Consider the following 18,945-nt stretch of genomic DNA (forward strand, 5'->3'; position numbering starts at 1 on the left):
AGCTACAGTAATCAAGACAATATGGTAGTGGCACAAAAACAGAAACATAGATCAATGGAACAAGATAGAAAGCCCAGAGATAAACCCACGCACCTATGGTCAACTAATCTATGACAAAGGAGGCAAGGATATACAATGGAGAAAAGATAGTCTCTTCAATAAGTGGTGCTGGGAAAACTGGACAGCTACATGTAAAAGAATGAAATTAAAACACTCCCTAAAACCATATACAAAAATAAACTCAAAATGGATTAGAGACCTAAATGTAAGACCAGACACTATAAAACTCTTAGAGGAAAACATAGGAAGAACACTCTTTGACATAAATCACAGCAAGATCTTTTTTGATCCACCTCCTAGAGTAATGGAAATAAAAACAAAAATAAACAAATGGGACCTAATGAAACTTCAAAGCTTTTGCACAGCAAAAGAAACCATCAACAAGATGAAAAGACAACCCTCAGAATGGGAGAAAATATTTGCAAACGAATCAACGGACAAAGGATTAATCTCCAAAATATATAAACAGCTCATGCAGCTCAATATTAAAAAAACAAACAACCCAATCCAAAAATGGGCCGCAGACCTACATAGACATTTCTCGAAAGAAGACATACAGATGGCCAAGAAGCACATGAAAAGCTGCTCAACATCACTAATCATTAGAGAAATGCAAATCAAAACTACCATGAGGTATCACCTCACACCAGTTAGAATGGGCATCATCAGAAAATCTACAAACAACAAATGCTGGAGAGGGTGTGGAGAAAAGGGAACCCTCTTGCACTGTTGGTGGGAATGTAAATTGATACAGCCACTATGGAGAACAGTATGGAGGTTCCTTAAAAAACTAAAAATAGAATTACCATATGATCCAGCAATCCCACTACTGGGCATATACCCAGAGGAAACCATAATTCAAAAAGACACATGCACCCCAATGTTCATTGCAGCACTATTTAGAATAGCTGGGTCATGGAATCAACCTAAATGCCCATCGACAGACAAATGGATAAAGAAGATGTGGTACATATATAAAATGGACTATTACTCAGCCATAAAAAGGAACGAAACTGGGTCATTTGTAGAGATGTGGATGGATCTAGAGACTGTCATACAGAGTGAAGTACGTCAGAAAGAGAAAAACAAATATCGTATATTAACACATATATGTGGAATTAGAAAAATGGTATAGATGAACTGGTTTGCAAGGCAGAAATAGAGACACATATGTAGAGAACAAACGTGTGGACACCAAGGGGGGAAACTGGCGGGGGGGGGTGGGGCGGTGGCAGTGTGATGAATTGGGCGATTGGGATTGACATGTATACACTGATGTGTATAAAATGGATGACTAAAAAGAACCTGCTGTATAAAAAAATAAATAAAATTAAATTTAAAAATTAAACAAAGAAAAGAATAAGGGACTTCCCTGGTGGTCCGGTGGGTAAGAGTCCGTGCTCCCAATGCAGGGGGCCCGTGTTCAATCCCTGGTTGGGGAACTAGATCCCACATGCATGCCGCAACTAAGAGTTCTCATATGACATACTGCAACTAAGAAGTCTGCATGCCACAACTAAAGATCCCGCATGCCTCAACTAAGACCCGGCACAACCAAAGTAAATAAATAAATAAACAAATAAATAAATATTTAAAAAAACAAAAATAAATTAAAAAAACAAATCTTCAGTGCTGCCTGATCCAAGACAGACAACAATGATATTTAAACCCAAGCCATTTTAACAAGAATAAAACAGAAGACGTAATCTAGTGGAGAGAACTCCTCAGCAGGAGTTAAGATCCAAATCCTGTCTCTGAAACCAGCTGTACAAACAAGACAAAACAAAATTTCCTAAACCTCTGAGTATATTTTTGCTTAAAAAAATTTATAATGTAGTAAATAATTTCAGATAATGTAATTAAAAAGTGACTCCAAATTGCTAAGTATTAAAGGAAATAAAACAGAAGAGACGGAAACACTGGAGGGTGTGAAAGTACTAAAAGGAGAATAATACGCAAGTATTACAAACAACACACACAAAATGATATTTAAACCAATTAAGGTATAAAGGTTGTATGCTCTTTAAAATGTTTCTTTTATAATGGCCTTCACTGACAAAAACAAACACTGATTCTTGAAGACTCTGCCCTCTTCCAAAAGAAATTCATCCGCTGTCCCAGCAGTCACCAGCAGTGGGAAGCAAAGAGTCGCTGCCGCTGTGAACCAATAGCCAACACATCTGCTCTTCACCTGTCAGACCCATCTTCAGGCAAATCCCAGCCCCAATTGTCACAAGAGCTCTATCCCATCTCAGGAACAGGCTTTGCACTCTAGCTCCTCAGTGTAGAGGGAATTTGCTGGACTACAACAGAGATAGCACCCCCCTTTATAATCTGGGAAACATTATCTCTTAAGAACAGTGTTAAGTCACAAGACACTGGCTACATAAGTAACAGTATATACAAGGCAAGATCATGCAACATTAGAAAAAAACTTTGCAGATTCTTATATGAAACTGTTTATATTATACTGTTAGGAAAAACATGGGGTAGAGGGGAGACAAAATATAAAACTCTATTTTAAATAACTTCAACTATATATTAAAAATAAAGTGACGTGGAACTTGTCTTACCAGCTATCGGAATTTATTATACTGTGGTGCTTTCACAGGGACAAACAGATCAATGAAACAGAAGAGAATAGATTAAGAATCCTAAGCATATCTAGAACCATGAAATAAGATAGAAGGGGCATTACAAAATCATGAGGAAACAACAAATTCAATAAAAGGTGCTGGAATAACCATATGGAGAAAAACAAAATTAGACCCCTACCTCACTCCATTCTTAAAAATAAAGTCCAGATATATTTACAGTCTTAAATATGAAAACTTTAAAACTATTAGACAAAAATAGAATAATAATGTAAGTGAAGAATGTACAAAAGATACATGAATCTAAAATACAAAGAAGAAAAAATTTGAAGAGCCAATATGAAAATATGCTTAGCCTCATTAAGTAATCAGGGAAATATAAATTAAAATGAGGCAGCATCAGGTTAGTAAAAAATTTTAGTCTGAACATAGCAAGTGTCCAAGTGTTGAAGACAATGTAAGAAAATAGATGCAGAAAGAAAAACAGGCATTAACTTCTTGTGGGATTATAAATTTCTAGTATGGTATATAATAGAATAATTTGGCAGCACGTGGTCAAACTGAAAATGAGCACCACCCTACGAATCGCTATGAATAATTATTCCAATTCTAGTTACAGCCTAGAAAGCTCACACACATGCTCAGAAAGGACATGTGTTAGAATTTCCAATGCAGCATTATGGGTAATAGCAAAGGAAAATGTTTTTAAAGTACTCCAGATGTTCACTGGTAAGAGAACACATAAATAATGTGGTGTAGTATTCTATGAAACAATACTACAAATACTACCAAGGAGTTAAAAATGAGTGAAAGAGGTACATATTTATTAACATGGCTACATCTCACTAATAAGCAAATAGAAAAATGTTACAAAGTAGATTTAAACACATGTAAAACAATGTTCATGTTGTTTTTGGAAATATCAATACATAGTAAAACTAGAAAAACACAGACTAGATACACAGCAGATTTGATATAGTGGCTGCCCTCTTGTCAGGAGGCAGGGATGATCAGGGCCAGGGGTACAGATGGAGGATGGGGAATAGGATTAGGGAGAGAATATTAGGGATTTCATCATTAATATAGTGGTTGAAAATCCGTTTAATCCAAAGAACTAAAATGTTAACATCTGCTTTAGGTGGCATTGCATAGTATTTTATTATATTATCTTCTGTACTATTCTATAATTTGCTAGTATATTGTTTGCAATGCACAAAAAGTGGCTGAAAGGAAACATAAAATGGTAAGAATATTCTACTCTGGATAATGAGGACAAAACTTTTTTTTTTTGGCTGCTGTACTTTACTTTTTAAATTTTTTCATAATAAGAATAAACTAATTTTAGAATTGGGGGAAAAATTTTTAAACAGGTAGTGATTAGATTCCATGTAGTTCTGGTTCACATAAATACCTGTTGACAGGATTTAAGGTTGTTACAAAGTGACACGTGTACTCTTGCATGTTCAAAAAAGCACTCTAAAAGTGCTAAACAACCAAAATACAAACCTATTTTGAAACCCCTAAACTTTCATAAAATATTAATGTACCAACGGAGAGAACAAAACTTGTTTCTATAAACAACATTCTAGTCTTTGAGAAAGGACAGGGAAAAGGGTTCCTTAAAGGCTACAGCCTATTAATGCTTTCATCATCATCTATAATTGTACAAAAATACAAGAAAGAATTATAAGAAACAAATTTGTTGTGCATTCTAGTACAAGTTTTTACATTGTCATGATAAATATTTTGTGGAAAACACTTCAAATTGGAATATAATGAGAAAGTAATAAAACCTATCATCGTATTCCATTCCATCAGAAAACAAAATGCTAACTTTTATTACGTGTAATGAATATCAAACAACTTAACCTTGCCATACATCAGTTTCCTCATCTGTAAAATGAGCATCCTACCATGAATATCTCAGAGGGAGTGGCAATCAATACAGTTAAGGAACTTCAATAGGCAAAAACATGCAGGTCTGCTTTGCTGGAGGGTGCAGAGAAGGGAGCAAGTGCCAAGCCTGATGCCCAGCCACAGCAGGCCTCAGTGGTATAATTAAGCTGAATGTGGGAAGCCTCATTTGATCACCAAGGGAAGAAAGGAAATAGCCTTAAAAGATAGCAACCATAATATAATGAAATAATTTAAGAAAACAGAACCTCTTTCTAATGAACAGACAAAAAAAAACTTTAAATATTTAATACTGACTAATGGCATGACAATAGAATAACTCCTATAGCAATGGTTTCAAGAGATGGCTACTTTCACTTAAAAAAATTGTAAAGCACTATGTGTGAGCTACAACTATTTATGTAGTTTGGTGTAGATGGAATACACCAAAAAAGCACCAAAGTGAAAACAGATGAATCAGAATATTGAATTGTTTTCCCCAAAATATTTTTTTATCATTTTGTACCTACTCTGTGAATAGTCATTCTTACTTGTCCCAGCCCACAAACACAAGGGGTGACTTAGGAATGAGACACCACAGTTAATCAACCAGCCAAGCCAAATCAACCTAACAGTCAGCAGGGCTTAGAGCCAGGAAGTTCTCACGTCTACAACATTGCTATATTGGCTTTTAAATTAAACAAGTAGCAGACGAAATAATAACCCCCAAATTTCAAAAAGCGTCTTACCAGGGTGATGTCTCGAGAAGCTGCAGCTGCACTCATATGCAAACTAGGCTGCCTTACAGAACTGCTGCAATCGAGGGCTCGAGCGAATGTCCCGACAGCACTGGATAAACCACACAAACAAAGAGGAAAGATTAAGGCACTGTTATTTTTTTATCTTTAAAAAAAACACATTTGGGTAGTAAATGAACAGTTGTAAAAGTCAAACAAGTTCTTTGATGTTTAAGAATCAAATATCAGACAAAAAGTATTTTCCTTATGATTTAACAATTGACAAGCCAATTCACTACACATATGTGTCATTACAATTAAATTAAGAAAAAGAGGGACTTCCCTGGTGGTCCAGTGGGTAAGACTCCATGCTCCCAATGCACGGGGCCTGGGTTCGATCCCTGGTCAGGGAACTAGATCCCGCATACATGCTGAAACTAAGAGTTCACATGCCGCAACTAAGAAGTCCGCATGCCACAACTAAGACCACTGAAGCCAAAATAAATAAATATATTTTAAACAATTAAGAAAAAGAGGCTTGTGTGGTGGCATAAAGAAGGGAAAGATCTATAATGAAATGCCATGGAATAAACAAGTTGCTTTCCAAATGTGCTTCAAAAATGAGAAATAAATGTGATGCAGAATTTGACTATTCTTGCAAAGCAAGTTCTGACCACTTTTTTAGCCCAAACGGTGAAATCCCAATAACATTTTTTCCTTGAAATGAGATATCATCAACTGCAGCAACCTCTTCCTTCAAGGACTCAATATATAACAGATTTCAAAAAAAAAAAAAAAACAATTACCACAACACTGATTTTCATTTAGTGATTTAGAAGGCCTTCCCATACACAGAGAACCCTAACTTCAAGAAATAAAGCGTGGGCTTCCCTGGTGGCGCAGTGGTTAAGAATCCACCTGCCAATGCAGAGGACATGGGTTCGAGCCCTGGTCCGGGAAGATCCCACATGCCGTGGAGCAACTAAGCCTGTGCGCCACAACTACCAAGCCTGCACTCTAGAGCCCGTGAGCCACAGCTACTGAGCCCACGTGCCACAACTACTGAAGCCCGTGCACCTACAGCCCGTGCTCCGCAACAAGAGAAGCCACCACAATGAGAAGCCCGCACACCGCAACGAACAGTAGCCCCTGCTCGCCGCAACTACAGCACGTCCGTGTGCAGCAATGGAGACCCAATGCAGCCCAAAATAAAAATAAATAAATAAATAAGTAAAAAAGAAAGAAAGAAAGCGTGAAATGAAGGTAAGGCTTCCTGCTTGTTGTCTGGGTTTTAAACATGTTAGCTGAGGAAGAGATTTTTTTTTTAAGGTTTTAATTAAAATATAAAACACATGCAAAAAGCACACATTGTACAGCTATTCAGTTACCACAAAGTCAATGCATCCATGCCACCAGCATCCAGGTCAAGACACAGATCATGACAGCACCCAGAAGACTCTTCGGGTTCCTTCCCAATCACTACTTCCTAGTGGAAGGGAACCAGCATCCCAGATTCTAACATCAAAGATTAGTTTTGCTCAATCGAAAACTTAAACAGAATCACACGCTATGCACACTTTTCACATCCAGTTTCTTTTGTTCAAAACTATGCCTGTGGATTCACCCATGCTGCCTGCTGTGAATGAGCTGCGTTCGTTCATTTCCTTGCTGTGAGCATTACTTTGCACGATGCCCCACCCCCACTCTATTGTTGATGGACATGTGTTTCAAAGCTGGGGCTACTATGGATAGTGCCATTACTGCCATCTGTATATGTATCTTTTTGGCACACAGGTGTATGCATTTCTGCTGCATATATATTTAGGAGTGAAACTTAAGGGATATGTGTGTTAGATGACAGCAAACAGTTTTTTAAAGCAGCTGTACCAACTTGCACTACAACCAACAGAATATGAGAGTGCTGGTTGTCCCAAATCTTCACCAGTGCTTGGCACTGTCAGTCTTTAAAATTTTTTTAATGTATTTATTTTTATTATTTATTTTATTTTTGGCTGCGTTGGGTCTTCATTGCTGCGCGTGGGCTTTCTGTAGTTGCAGCGAGCGGGTGCTACTCTTCGTTGTGGCACGCGGGCTTCTCACTGCGGTCGCTTCTCTTGTGGGGGAGCATGGGCTCTAGGCACGTGGGCTTCAGTAGTTGTGGCAAGCGGGCTCAGTAGTTGTGGCTCACAGGCTCTAGAGCACAGGCTCAGCAGCTGTGGCACATGGGGCTTAGTTGCTCAGAGGCATGTGGGATCTTCCCGGACCAGGGCTCGAACCCGTGTCCCCTGCACTGGCAGGCGGATTCGTAACCACTGCGCCATCAGGGAAGCCCAGTCTTTTAAATTTTAACCATTCTGGTGGGATGTGCAGTGGTGCTTAACTGGGTTTAATATGTATTTAGATTTTTTTTTTCAGTACGCAGGCCGCCTCTCACTGTTGTGGCCTCTCCCATTGCGGAGCACAGGCTCCAGACGCGCAGGCTCAGCGGCCATGGCTCACGGGCCCAGCTGCTCCACAGCATGTGGGATCTTCCCGGACCGGGGCACGAATCCATGTCCCCTGCATCGGCAGGTGGGCTCTCAACCACTGTGCCACCAGGGAAGCCCTGTATTTAGATTTTTTTAAAAAAAACAAAAATTGAAGAAGATACTAGGTGCTTCTCCTCGGTGCCTCTCATGCTGGCTTCAAGAAAAAAGAAAACATGGCCCGTCATAATAAGGAAAAGGAAAAAAAACAATGAAAATCAAATCTGAAACTGCAAAATCTACTAAATAATACAAAATCCAGATAACCTGTCTGGAGTCTCTAGGGCAGCGGTTCCACCAATGATTCATTTCCATTCCCGAATCTTCAGTCTCCTCTATTCCACTGACTGGCTCCTCCCCAACAATGTATATATATCAAGTCTCTTCATCTAATCAGTTAGTGGCTAGGCGTGTGGGCTCTGGAGTCTAAATGCCTACCCACCGATATGATATATGACTTCCATGGTGACTGGCACTATGAACAGTGCTAAGGATGGGCTAAGACCCTTTTGTCCTTTGTATTATAAAAAACATTCAACAAAAAATTAGAGAATATAATGAAGATGCTTGTAATCATGTCCAGATCTACCTCATTCTAATATTTTGCCATGTTTGAAGCAATAAGTATATATTGTATAGCACAGGGCAATATAGCCATTATTTTGTAATAACTTTAAATGGAGTATAATCTATAAAAATATTGAATCACTATGTTGTACACCTGAAACTAATATACGATTGTAAATTAACCATATTTCAATAAAATAAATAAATCAAAAAAATTAAAAAGATAATATTTTGCCACATTTGTTTTTTTCTTTTTTTTTGGCTGCATCAGATCTTAGTTGCGGCATGAGGGATCTTTTGTTGCGGCTCACAGGCTCTTTGTTGCGGTGCATGGACTTCTCTCTAGCTGTGGCACATGGCTCCAGAGCACACAGGCTCTGTAGTTTGCAGCACGCAGGCTCTCTAGTTGAGGCGCATGAGCTCATTAGTTGTGGGGCGTTCAGGCTTAGCTGCCCCGTGGCATGTGGGATCTCAGTTCCCCGAGCAGGATCAAACCCACATCCCCTGCATGGGAAGGCACATTCTTTACCACTGGACCAAGGAAGTCTCTTGGTTCATTTTTTTAAGGAAACAAATTTTATCAATACACATTCCCAGAACTCATACATATATATATATAATATGCATATGCATACATATGCCCATTAATGAAATAAGACATTGTTTGCACATTGTAAAATTTTTTTTATCAGTGACCATACTGTATGTATTCTTACTCAACACTGTTTTTGAGGTTTATCTCTTTGCTACATATAGCCCTAATTCATTCATTTTCCTTGTTGTAAAGTAATACTCCATTACTAAATATACCTCAATTCATTCATCAACTGCTTGCTGATGTACTTTTAGGTTTTTTCCAATTTTTCTGCTATTACAATGCTATGATAATCTCATTTACTTTCTGCTTTGCAGCAATTCCCCCACGAACATCATTTACTTTTATAATTGAAACAATAAAAATAAACTTGTGTCCACTCATTTTCTCAAGAACAGGGGTTGGGTGGGGGGTGAGGGGGTGGGCAAGGCAGCCAGGGAGCCAGGCGTAGGACTCCCAAAGGACAGCCTTGCACCTGGCCAACAGACAGTACTCATACGTGGGTGCAAGTAGAGGAGCACATTATTACTGACACCTGAATAACCCCTGACTAGCTTAAAGGAGAGCACTGCTTTAATTGAAGATATGGGATTTCAGGTGTTGAGTTTCTACTTTATACTTTTCTGTAGTGCTTACATTTTTACAAGGAGCATGTATTTTCTTAATCAGTAAGAATTAATAAATCTATTTTCATTTTTAAAACAGAAACTAACGATAATAAACCATATTATTTAGGAAGAGGTGTGATATATATTCGACTTTCTTACACAGTTAGAAAAAGAAAAATACAACCAATGAAAAATAGAACACAAAAAAGGAAAATTCATAAATTTTCTATAAATTCTTTTATAAAAAGAAAAGACATCTCTTGACTCCACAGTGCCATACTCACCGTGCTACAACTAAAAATTGGTCAATCTGTCGATCTGTAAGTGGGCTATTTGGGTCCCAAACTTTCACTTCCAATTTTGACTGTTCCCTCTCATCTGATTCTCCTGTCCAAGAACAAAGAAAATGGAGTCTTGTTACTCACAAGGCACATACATTGTCACATATGATTGATGACTGTGGTCACCACAGCATTGAAAGTATAAGGTAAATGTACATGGTTTGCATACATTTTATCAGACAGAAGATGTAGAACACTCTGTAAAGTGAACGCTGATGATAACACAACCAAACCGACCATATGATGTCTTCACTTAGTCATGAACATGTCTTTCCTGTGTATTTGTATGCGTGAGGCCCCAAGCCTCACTAAGGGACATAGAGACAGAAAAGAAAGATGCTCAAGTTATGATAAAACTTACTCATAAATAACTAGGATACACATGAAAAGAAACAGATGTCACAGAGACGTATAGATATGACTGTAAGATCCTAAAGATTAGAGAAATCATTTCAGGCTAGTTAGGGAACGATGTCATGCACGAGGTGGCATTCCTGCTAAGAACTGAAGGGTATGAATGCACTGGCAGGGGGAGAGAACGTAAAGTAAGAAATGAGAATGGTGCTTGCTTTGGCAGCACATATACTAAAATTGGAACAATACAGAGAAGATTAGCATGGCCCCTGCGCAAGGATGACAACACGCAAATTCGTGAAGCGTTCCATATTTTTTTGTGGACACCTAGAGGGGTGGGATAAGGAGGGTGGGAGGGAGGGAGACGCAAGAGGGAAGAGATATGGGGACATACTTATATGTATAACTGATTCACTTTGTTATAAAGCAGAAACTAACACACCATTGTAAAGCAATTATACTCCAATAAAGATGTTAAAAAAAAAAGAATATATCAACAAATTTGGCAGAAATTATCAAAAGACTGTTGTAAATAATAAAAGAATTGATTAAAATTTTTAAAAAAAGAAATGAGAATGTGAACAAAGTCATGGGGCTTTAAGATGTGGTAGAAAAGTAGCTCATTTTGTCAGGAGTACATCAAGGGGAATGAAAGAGATAGCTAAAAGAAGTGGGTTATGAAAATATTACTGAAGATTCTGCACAGATTTTCTGAATAGATTTTTATTTGGAGGTAATAAGAAGCCCTTGCCTTTTTAGCAGTAGAGTGACAAAACCAGAAACAAATTTCACATCCAACACTTAGCAATGGAATAATTTGCTCTACAGAGATACGTGATACAGACAGGGAGACATGGTATTGACAGTGACAATAAAGAGTTAAGAGAGAATATTTAGAAATGACAGTGACAGACTGGTATAACAGGTAGGTTTCCAGTCTTGAGAACTACATAGATAGTGCTGGCATTAACACAAAGAAGGAAACAATCAAGAGGTTGAGGAAAAGACTGAAGATAATACAGGATGCTTTGTTTTAGGAACATCTCATGAGGAGATATAACCATCAGGCAAGACTCAATGTTAGGATAAAAGATGGTAATGGAAAACAGACTTGGGAGTTGATTGGATTCCAATTTACAGCTATGAATTCCCTATCAGGCTAGGAATTGGTTTGGGCTGTTTTGGTTTTGATCACTGCATCTATAATATCAGGCAGAGTGTCTTGCACTGACTGACATACTAGGAGGCTGAACATCCCTTGGTGACTGATGAATCGAGGCTATAGGCTTATTAATGTGTTCCCTCCTAGGATGGGAGCAATCAGGTATTGAGGCGCAAAAGGAGAAAGCGGGGGCTTCCCTGGTGGCGCAGTGGTTGAGAGTCCGCCTGCCGATGCGGGGGACACGGGTTCGTGCCCCGGTCCGGGAGGATCCCACATGCCGCGGAGTGGCTGGGCCCGTGAGCCATGGCTGCTGAGCCTGCGCGTCCGGAGCCTGTGCTCCGCAACGGGGCCGCAACAGTGAGAGGCCCGCATACCGCCAAAAAAAAAAAAAAAAAAAAAAAAAAAAAAAAAAGAAAGCGGGAGGGCAGAATCGGCCACCCCATCTGCAGTCTCCTGTCAGCCACTGCTGTCAGGTACAAAAAAGTCAATTGCCACCCCCAACATAAAGAAGCACAAGCAGACCAGAGTGAGTACTATACCAAAGACATATCAAGTGTTTAAAAGGATTTCGTTGTTCATTGTTTTTGCTTACAATGCATGTAACTTACCTAGAGGGGTGGGATAGGGAGGGTGGGAGGGAGACGCAAGAGGGAGGAGATATGGGATATATGTATATGTATAGCTGATTCCCTTTGTTATAAAGCAGAAACTAACACACCATTGTAAAGCAATTATACTCCAATAAAGATGTTAAAAAAAAGATTCATTTGGTTCATTTTTAAAAACCATTTACAAACCCAAACGTTTGTAAACTGCATGAAACTTTTGAAAGGAAAATGACACAATTATACTCCCCAGTATCTCCAAGAAATACATGTTAAGTAAGATAAATAGTAAAATAGAAAAGAAAGAAATATAATAATAATTATCTGCATTTTTAAATAACACAAGATGAAATGATGATGCTATTCAGTATTAAGCCCCTTCTATTATATATTCTAGAATGTAAGGGTAAAACTGATATTTACTTTTCAAATTTAAGTCAGTTAAGTTGATAAATTTCAATCCTATCCATACATTCTGCAGCATACAGAGAAAAGATAATTCAGTATAAGAATTCTAAATAAATTTGCTGTAAAACAATAATAAAACACTCCTGAATGCATTTCTAACAACTAAAACATACAATACCATGGGATGAGAACAAAAATAACAAGAACATAAAAAGAATATAGAATGTTCTATTCAAACAGTCACTCTAGGGAATTCCCCATTTTGGATTCATCATATAATTACATTTATATCAGTTTAATCACTTTTTCACAAGGGAAAAACTTTTAAGAAGCTCTAGAATCTGTATAATGAAACCCTCAACTACGCTATCAACAATCTGTAGAATGGTCTTGGGAAATGTGGTATGAGCCAGAGACTGAACCAAGAAGAATTCTACGCTCTGGTCATGTTCATTCCAGTCATTGCAATAATCTCACTTTCCTCCTCCATTTATGATAATCTGGGCAATTACAATCTGCTCTAGTCCCACACCAGCCCATGAAGCTCTCTCTCTCTGTGAATTCCTGCCAAATGTATTTACCAACTACTTACACGATTATATATAGCATCCAATTTTTTGCTTCATACGTTCCTCTTCATAATTTTGAAGAAATGTAGATTCAACAATGATTTTATATGTTAGCCCTAATCCTTCAGCTATATTTTAAGATTTCTAGAAAATAATGGCAAAGTACTTCTTCAGTATACCCCCAAAGAGCACAGACCATTGTTCAAAGACTGAAGAACTAAGGCTGGATGGAGCTGTCATCCTATAGACCCTTTGTTAGACAACTAGAAATATTCTTTGTTCTAAATATAATTCATTTTCTCTGCAACAACCATCAGAGTATATTATATTTAATTCAGAAACACAGAAGGCTGCCATTTATCACCATTTTTATTAATGTTCTGAAAGTTCTGGGCAATGTTTTAAGTGATGCATCAAAGGAATAATAGGTTACTAGAAACAAACTGTATGATATCACTTTATGTGGAATCTTAAAAAGCCAAACTCATTAAAACAGAGTAGAATGGTGGTTACCAGGGGCTGGAAAGGGGGTGGAGTGGAGGGGGATGGGGAGAGATTGTTTAAGGGTACATACTTCCAACAGCTAGGTAAGTAAGTTCTGGAAATCTAATGCACAGCACAGTGATTACAGACAATACTGTTATTATAAACTTCAAAGTTGATAAGAGACTAGATCTTTGTTCCCACCACAAAAAAGAAGTGATAATTATGACACGATAGATAGCTAATGCTATGGTGGTAACCAACCTGCAATACCTAAATGTAATCAAATCAACAAATTAAACATACACTGTGTTATATGGCAATTATATCTCAATAAAAATAGATTTTAAAAATAAATTACAAGAAAGGCACAATAAAAAATGAATATATAAAACCCAATGGCATTCCAAAGAGAATGAAAACAAAAATGTAAAAAAAAAAAAAATCACATATATTATGGCAACAAAAATATAAAATACTAAGAAACAAAATTGGAAGTATGTTTATATAAAGAAATTACAAAACTTTCAGAGAACATAAGATGACTTGAATAAAGAATATTTTAAAATCTTAAGGCTGTCATTTTTGTACAAGTACTTCAAGTTAAATTTAACAAAATTTAGTTCTGAAAGCCCACAAAATAATTCAAATATTAATCTCTACAAATCAAAGAATATTATCATTATTAAAAGAATAATATAAGAGGGTCCTCTAAACTGGGTGGGATTATAATATATAGCAACAGTAATCAAACAATGTGGTACTGGCACAAAAATAAACAATAAAAACCACAGAAATAGACCAGGTAATATAATACATATTTGAAAATTTAAATATTACTATAACTATGTACATATTAACTAACATTTATTTAGTGCTTACTATGTCCCCAAAACCCTTTACAGTAGAGTTCCTCTGTACACAGTGTGCACTGTTGACACTTTGGGCCGACAACTCCTTGTCATGGGGGCTGTCCTGCGCATTGTACTATGCTCAGCAGCAGTCATGATCTCTACCCACTAGACGCCAGTAGCATCTCCCCCTCCCCCCAGGTGTGACAACCAAAAATGTCTATAGACATTGTCTAATGTCCCATGGAAGACAAAACTGCCCTGGGTTACGAACTACTGCGCTCACATGGTTGCAACCGATATCTGCTTACACTTACTTGTTATGGTCTGGTGTTTTTAAGTTGATTAACATGTACCACATTGCAGAAAACACATTCTGCAAAATTACACACTTGAAAATAACAGTGTCTACGGAAAAATAGGACAAAAATTTTAAAACCTAAGAACCAGAGCACTTAAAAAAAAAAAAGTAATAATCATAACAAAAATACCAACACAGCTAAATCTCCACTGACATTTGCACCAAGCACAAAGGTCAGTCAATCCTTTATCTTCTTAAACCCTGGACTTATGCTTCCTCCACCTAGATGTAGGTCACTGTGTACAGTTTCAACAAAATTAAAAATAAAATCTAGGGTATACGTTTTTATAAACACTGGGGAAGATATTTCTCATTCCTTCATCTGTAACTCTAAGATGCAAAATATACTGGTTTTTTTTTTTCTTAAACGCTCTTCATCTGTGAGAATAACTGCTTAGAAAAGCCTCAGATGAACTGACAATTTCCACACTATACTGACATTTTTCTATTGACTGTATATGAGCTAATTCAAGTTTAAAAGGCATGTATTTTAGCATAAGAGACTATTCTAATTCTTTAACTTTCAAAGAGAGACACACCCTAAATTCCCAAATACAGACAAGAGTTACTTAATTAGTAGCAGTAGACAGTTGGTGGCCCGGGAGAAGCAACTGTAATAGTGAACACTGAGCAGCAGGTGCTGTGCTAAATGCTTTACAAGGACTTCCCTGGTGGCACAGTGGTTAAGAATCCCCCTACCAATGCAGGGGACACAGGTTCAATCCCTGGTCTGGGAAGATCCCACATGCCACAAAGCAACTAAGCCCGTGCGCCACCACTACTGAGCCTGCACTCTAGAGCCCACGAGCCACAACTACTGAAGCCTGCCACGCGCCTAGAGCCTGTGCTCCACAACAAGAGAAGCCACCGCAATGAGAAGCATGCGCACTGCAACGAAGAGTAGGCCCCGCTCGCCGCAACTAGAGAAAGCCCGCGTGTAGCAACAAAGACCCAATGCAGCCAAAAATAAATAAATAAAAACAAAATAAATTTTAAAAAATTAAAAATAAATGCTTTACAAGAATTACTTCATTTGATCATCACAACACTATGATGTACGCACATACATTATTACTCACTTTTTAAAGAGGAAGAAATGGGAACTTGGAGAGGTTAAATAATTTTCCCAAGGTAACTCAGCTAAAACATAGTACAGCCAGATTTTACCCAAAACTGTGAATCCAAAGTCATTTTTGTTTAATAATTTAATGTTATAATACTCTTAACAGTTACAAAGTTTAAGATGTAAATAATTTCTTAAAATTCCAATGTTACAATACAGCTAAATAATAATTCAAAACTTACTACATATGACATCTTTTTTCTACAGAAAATTCTCTAGGTAGTTATTCAAACTCAATAAAGATTTAAAATCTAAAAAACAAACCTTCACCTTCGCTTGCAAGCTGCATACTGATCTTTCAAGATCTCAAGAGTTTGCTAGATGGTGGGTAGCCATAAATGAATTTTAAAATTCTAAAGCCACAAAAAAGAAATATTCACCAGCAAGACAAATGCCACAACAATGTCTTAAATTCATCAGGACACATTCACAAAGAAAGCAAGCCTGTAATATATTCTGGCATGGAGCTGATGCTTCCACCTACTCAGGATATTAATTCAAGTTCTACATCCAATGCCAATGCAAATTGGAGTGGGTACTGGTCTAAACGTACCCACTCAAGAGTATCAAAAGGGTTAGTAAGCACAGACTGCGTCAAGTCCTAAATATCTGTTCTTGAACATGATGTTTTCTACGATTTAATTCCCCTGCAAACAGGTACTGGCTGTGTATGAAAGCTTCTATGATGGCAGTGTCTGTGTTTTTCAAGTGTGGTTTAACTGCTGGAGCACCGATCTGCCACCCTACTCCTCCTTCCCAGAAAATATACTAATTAGAAGAAGGGGGTTCTTTAAATCTTGCATCTAGTGGGTTTCCTGATTACAAGTGAAAAAAACATTTTGGATATGCTAAATGCTTTAAGTTGAAATAAGAGCCCAAAGTGACTTTCATTTATGTTGAAAAATACAATGTTTTTCATTGTTAAAGAAGAACACGTATAAATAAAGGTAACAAGTTATAAACTTGGGACTTCCTTGATGGTGCAGTGGTTAAGAATCCGCCCGCCAGTGCAGGGGACACGGGTACGATCCTGGGAGGATCCCATATGCCGCGGAGCAACTAAGCCCATGTAGCACAACTACTGAGCCTGCGTTCTAGAGCCCACGTGCCACAACTACTGAGCCCACGTGCTGCAACTACTGAAGCCCGTGCACCTAGAGCCTGTGCTCTGCAACAAGAGAAGCCACCACAATGAGAAACCCACGCACCACAACAAAGAGGAGTCCCTGCTCGTTGCAACTAGAGAAAGCCCGCACGCAGCAACTAAGACCCAAAGCAGCCAGAAAAAAAATAAATAAGTAAAATAAACTTAACAAGAAATATATAAAATCTGTATTAAAACAAAACAAACAAACAAAAAACTTCCACAAGACCCAAAAGTAGCCTTGAACAAAGAGAAAGAATCCCTTGTGTCTGGATAGGATGTTTCAAAATCATCAAAATGTCTGTCTAAATTAACTTAAAAATTAACTGCAGTCCCAATAAAAACAGGAAGGAAGATTTTTCTTTTTCTGGTGTTAGTCAAGCTTCGAAAAATAAGAGGGGAACTAGCCTCACCAGATATTAACACATACTACAAAGCCTCTATAACTAAAACATGGGTTACTAGAGCATGAACAGACAGACAGACCAGGGGAATAGAACAGAAACCTCAGAAGCAGACCCAGTATTATAAAATAATCAATCAACTCCCAAAATAATCTTAATATTAATACAATTTCAATCAGAATCCTAATGAAATCTGCAAAGGAAGAAATTGACAAATTGATGATAAACTTTGACAGTAAGAAAAAAAAATTTCATCGACATGAGAAACCCGCCACAACCAAGAAATTGTAAAGAACAACTGAGGGGAAACTTGCCCGACCATTAAACACATAAGAAATAGATAAAATAAACTTGGATCTATCACACGAGGAATACTACAGAACATAATTTCATGGGTCTCTATACATATTTATATAACAAACAGTCTGGGAGAACATGTTAAATTAATAACAGTGGTTAATAGTTAGGGTTAGAAGGGATGATCTGAGGGACTACTACTTTTTGTTTCCAATATAACTACATTTTCTACCACAATTCATACTGTTGGCAATAAAATAAATTTTAAGATTTAAAAAATGGGAAAAGGCAAAGGGAAAACAGTGGAGCTCCTTCGTTATACTATGTTACAAAGGGACTTCATCATAAGCGCTTCTAACTGCAAGGATTGGGGGTTTTGACTGTGCAACGAAGAGACAGGATTCTAATCGGCACAGTGGCCTTCAAGTTGATTCTCTGAATCCTAAGGTTCAATAAGGTACCTCAAGAGACTCAACAGGGCCTTCTCTTCCACTTCACCCACAACAACCTGACTTCCTTATTTAAGGTCATACTGCATAATAAGAAAGGGTTCTATTGCCTAAATAAAGTTTGTAAACCACCCACCCGGAAGACTACTAAGAGAAACGCAATGTTAAAGGCAATTAATACTTGTTAATGAATTATAAGATCTATTGTATTAACGAATATTTAGTCACAACTGGTGTAACTCCCCAAATGACACAAGCTGTTAAGAATCTTTCCTTTTACCTGGAAGAAGAACCTCAAGGTTCTTACCCTCAAGAATTCAAATCCTTATTGAGAAGTACTGTAGAATAAATTATTGCATTTTATATATGATTTCGTTTCCTAAAATAATTTTTTTAATTCTAAGCTAGGTAGATATGCTTTCCAAATTACTAACTCTAACCAGCTTTATGCTTTTGGGGGGCAATATCATACATAAAAGTTTTGCAGATAAGTGAGAACTCATGAGATTCCATGATCTGATTTTTATGCCCACCATTACTTGAAATATCCCAACTTTATTACTTGGTTCAGCATTTATCTTTACATGAGCAATACACAAAATTTTCTAGGCTTTCTATACACCTAGGCTTATGTCAGTGCTCAAGAAAGAACCAAACGTAAAAAAAAAATTAGGGAGTTTCCTGGTGGTCTAGTGGTTAGGATTTGGAGCTTTCACTGCCATGGCCCGGGTTCAATCCCTGGTCAGGGAACTGAGATCGTGCAAGCCATGGCGCACCCAAAATAAAAAAAAAATAAATTAAAATTAAAAAATAAA

At 37.5% G+C, this 18,945-nt stretch overlaps 1 protein-coding gene across 2 annotated transcripts in view; it reads right to left on the minus strand.

Annotated features, from left to right (window-relative positions):
- The window catches only part of MTA3 (metastasis associated 1 family member 3), a gene marked incomplete at both ends in the record, with an annotated part of 150,390 nt that overhangs the window by 58,668 nt on the left and 72,777 nt on the right, over window positions 1–18,945 (minus strand). For both annotated transcript variants that reach the window (XM_079720939.1, XM_079720940.1), the window contains 2 exons: window positions 5,297–5,396; window positions 9,864–9,966. In XM_079720939.1, coding sequence (XP_079577065.1) covers window positions 5,297–5,396; window positions 9,864–9,966 — 203 coding nt within the window. The remainder of the gene's footprint in view (window positions 1–5,296; window positions 5,397–9,863; window positions 9,967–18,945) is intronic.

This window comes from Hyperoodon ampullatus (genome assembly GCF_949752795.1).
Source record: "Hyperoodon ampullatus genome assembly, chromosome: 15".
In the NCBI taxonomy this organism is placed as follows: Eukaryota; Metazoa; Chordata; class Mammalia; order Artiodactyla; family Ziphiidae; genus Hyperoodon; species Hyperoodon ampullatus.